The sequence below is a fragment of the Elephantulus edwardii genome, unplaced genomic scaffold, assembly GCF_000299155.1.
Source record: "Elephantulus edwardii isolate Elephantulus edwardi_28Jun2011 unplaced genomic scaffold, EleEdw1.0 scaffold00047, whole genome shotgun sequence".
NCBI lineage: Eukaryota > Metazoa > Chordata > Mammalia > Macroscelidea > Macroscelididae > Elephantulus > Elephantulus edwardii.
This window is the reverse complement of record NW_006399797.1, coordinates 12,622,469-12,625,325: the sequence shown is the minus strand read 5'-3', so window position 1 is coordinate 12,625,325 and position 2,857 is coordinate 12,622,469. Positions and strand designations below refer to the sequence as shown.

The window sequence follows — 2,857 nt, the reverse complement described above, 5'->3', positions numbered from 1 at the left end:
GGTCGTTAACAGTTACAGCTTGTTCACTACACAATCAGCGCTCTTGGTACCAGCAGCCAGGAAATAAAAGATGAATTACATTGGGAAAATCTGCTGTCAGGGATCTCTCCAGAGTACTGAAGAGCAGCGATGTCATTCTAGAGACCAAGGTGTGCCTGAGTCAGGCCATGGTCTTCCAGACTCAGAGAAAATTCTTATACCCACTTCGTTTCCTCCATGTCCTCATAGGTTCCTTAGTCTTCCATGTCTTTGAGACCACACTTCTGCCCCTTGAACCACAGGTTCGCTCTTATCTTGGGGATTAAGGACCATTTGGTGGTGGAACAGTCACTTCCATACAAGAGGTCCACCCAGCATACCTCATGTGCAGCCCCCCACTACCTGTCAGGAGGCTGGTGTGTTGCTATGATGCTTGACAGGCCTTACCAGAACTTCTGGACTAATGAGACTAGGAAGAAAGGCCTGACACTCTGCTTCCTAAATCCCACAACTGAAAACCTGATGCGACCCCATGAGTGGAGGCCTTCCATGTGTGGGAGCTGACTCTTAGGCAGCTTATGGCAGGAACTCTGAGCTGCCCGTGTGGCCATGCTGTCCCTCGTGGCTGGCTGGATGAGACATCAACATGCTAGTCGCCCATGTCTGTCCCGTTCCGTCTTTTCCTGCCACCCCCCCCCCCCCCGAAGTCCCCCAGCACTCTGGGCTCCTCATCTGCTCACCTCTTTGAGTTCCTGAACCTCAGCGGCTGCCTTTCTTTTCACCCCCTTTTTTGACCTGCACACAGGACAGTTGCCTATCTTCTGCACAGACAAGTGCCATTAGTGTCCACAGAGTCCCCACCACTCGGCTGAGCATGTGCTGCTGGCCAGCTGTGAAAGTCAGACCCCAGGACGCAGGGTCTCAGGGCCACACTATGTCTGAACTTAGCGAGGATGGCCAGGTGACCACACAACACAGTATCGCCACTCCCACGATGTCCTCTTCGTCTTTCTTAAATGTCTCGATCGTAACCAGAATCTGTGTTTCAGTTTGCAGTTAACATGTTTCGAACATTACCACCTTCCTCCAATCCCACGGGAGCAGAATTTGACCCCGAGGAAGACGAGCCCACGTTAGAAGCAGCCTGGCCTCATCTACAGCTCGTTTATGAATTTTCCTTAAGATTTTTAGAGTCTCCAGATTTCCAACCTAATATAGCGAAGAAATATATTGACCAGAAGTTTGTATTGCAGGTTTTAGAGCTCTTTGACAGTGAAGACCCGAGAGAGAGAGATTTTCTCAAAACCACCCTTCACAGAATCTATGGGAAATTCCTAGGCTTAAGAGTGTACATCAGAAAACAGATAAATAATATATTTTATAGGTTTATTTATGAAACAGAACACCACAATGGCATAGCAGAATTACTGGAAATATTGGGAAGTATAATCGATGGATTTGCCTTACCGCTGAAAGAAGAGCACAAGATTTTCTTACTGAAGGTGCTGCTGCCTTTGCACAAAGTGAAGTCTCTGAGCGTGTACCACCCTCAGCTGGCGTACTGTGTCGTGCAGTTTTTGGAAAAGGACAGCACCCTCACTGAACCTGTGGTGATGGCACTTCTCAAATACTGGCCAAAGACGCACAGTCCGAAAGAAGTCATGTTCCTCAACGAGCTGGAGGAGATCCTCGACGTGATCGAGCCCTCGGAGTTCGTCAAGGTCATGGAGCCTCTCTTCAGGCAGTTGGCCAAGTGTGTGTCCAGCCCACACTTCCAGGTGGCAGAGCGGGCGCTGTATTACTGGAATAACGAGTACATCATGAGTTTGATCAGCGACAACGCAGCCAAGATCCTACCCATCATGTTTCCGTCCTTGTACCGCAACTCAAAGACCCACTGGAACAAGACGATCCACGGCCTGATCTACAACGCGCTGAAGCTCTTCATGGAGATGAACCAAAAACTCTTTGACGACTGCACACAGCAGTTCAAGGCCGAGAAGCTCAAAGAGAAGCTAAAAATGAAAGAACGAGAAGAAGCGTGGGTTAAAATAGAGAATCTGGCCAAAGCCAATCCCCAGTACACAGTGTATAGACAAGCCAGCACCCAGAGCATGCCGGTCGCAATGGAGACAGACGGGCCCTTATTTGAAGATGTGCAGATGGTGAGAAAGACAGTGAGCGAGGACCCTCGCCAGGTAAAGGCTCAGCGCTGTGACTGTGCGCTCTGTGGCTCCGCTCCACAAACGCTTCCCAAATCCTAGGAGGTGAGGTGACTGTCCCCCCGCACTCTCGCCAGAGAAAATGAAAACTCCGTCTTGAGAGCCTCGGAGACACTTGGTCCCCAGCTCTGACCCTGAATCTGGTTGCTAGAAACCGTTTGCAGGATCGCGTTTACGCCTTCGATTCCTGTCTGCCTCCCTTAGCAGTATCGCTCCCTGCTCCCACCCGCGCCCGTTCACTGGAGCCAAATCAGCAGCTTTGCCGTAACCACCGCTCGCCACGCTTGGCTGTCCATGCTTCCTCTCCTCACGCTGACCCACAGACAGACCCTTAGTTCTCCACAGCAGCAGCGCTGAGCCCCCCAACCAGCACCCTGGGGTGGGCTTGGCCTCTCCTTCTTGTTAGGTCGACATGCTGGGACCAGGATGCTTGGGACCCTCCCGGTGGTACCCCATGTGGTACAGGGTTGGTGTCCATGCTTGGGGAAACCCCTGGGTCCCCACAGAGCACTTGAGGTCTCCCAACGCTCCAGCGGTAGTCCTGGTGGCTCAGGGGTCAAGCACGCCCTCAGCTGCTAACCCAGAGATCAGCAGTTCGAGGCCACCTGCGTCCATGAAGGTTGCTCCCCTTGACAACCCACGGGGCATCTGGGCTC

General features: G+C 52.0%; 1 protein-coding gene across 1 annotated transcript in view; it reads left to right on the top strand.

The window, feature by feature from the left end:
* Window positions 1–2,558, top strand: part of LOC102864568 (serine/threonine-protein phosphatase 2A 56 kDa regulatory subunit gamma isoform-like) — a 2,722-nt gene extending 164 nt beyond the window's left edge. Inside the window, exons 2-3 of the mRNA XM_006886101.1 lie at window positions 1,015–2,177; window positions 2,406–2,558. Coding sequence (XP_006886163.1) covers window positions 1,015–2,177; window positions 2,406–2,558 — 1,316 coding nt within the window. The remainder of the gene's footprint in view (window positions 1–1,014; window positions 2,178–2,405) is intronic.
* Window positions 2,559–2,857: the final 299 nt, after the last annotated feature.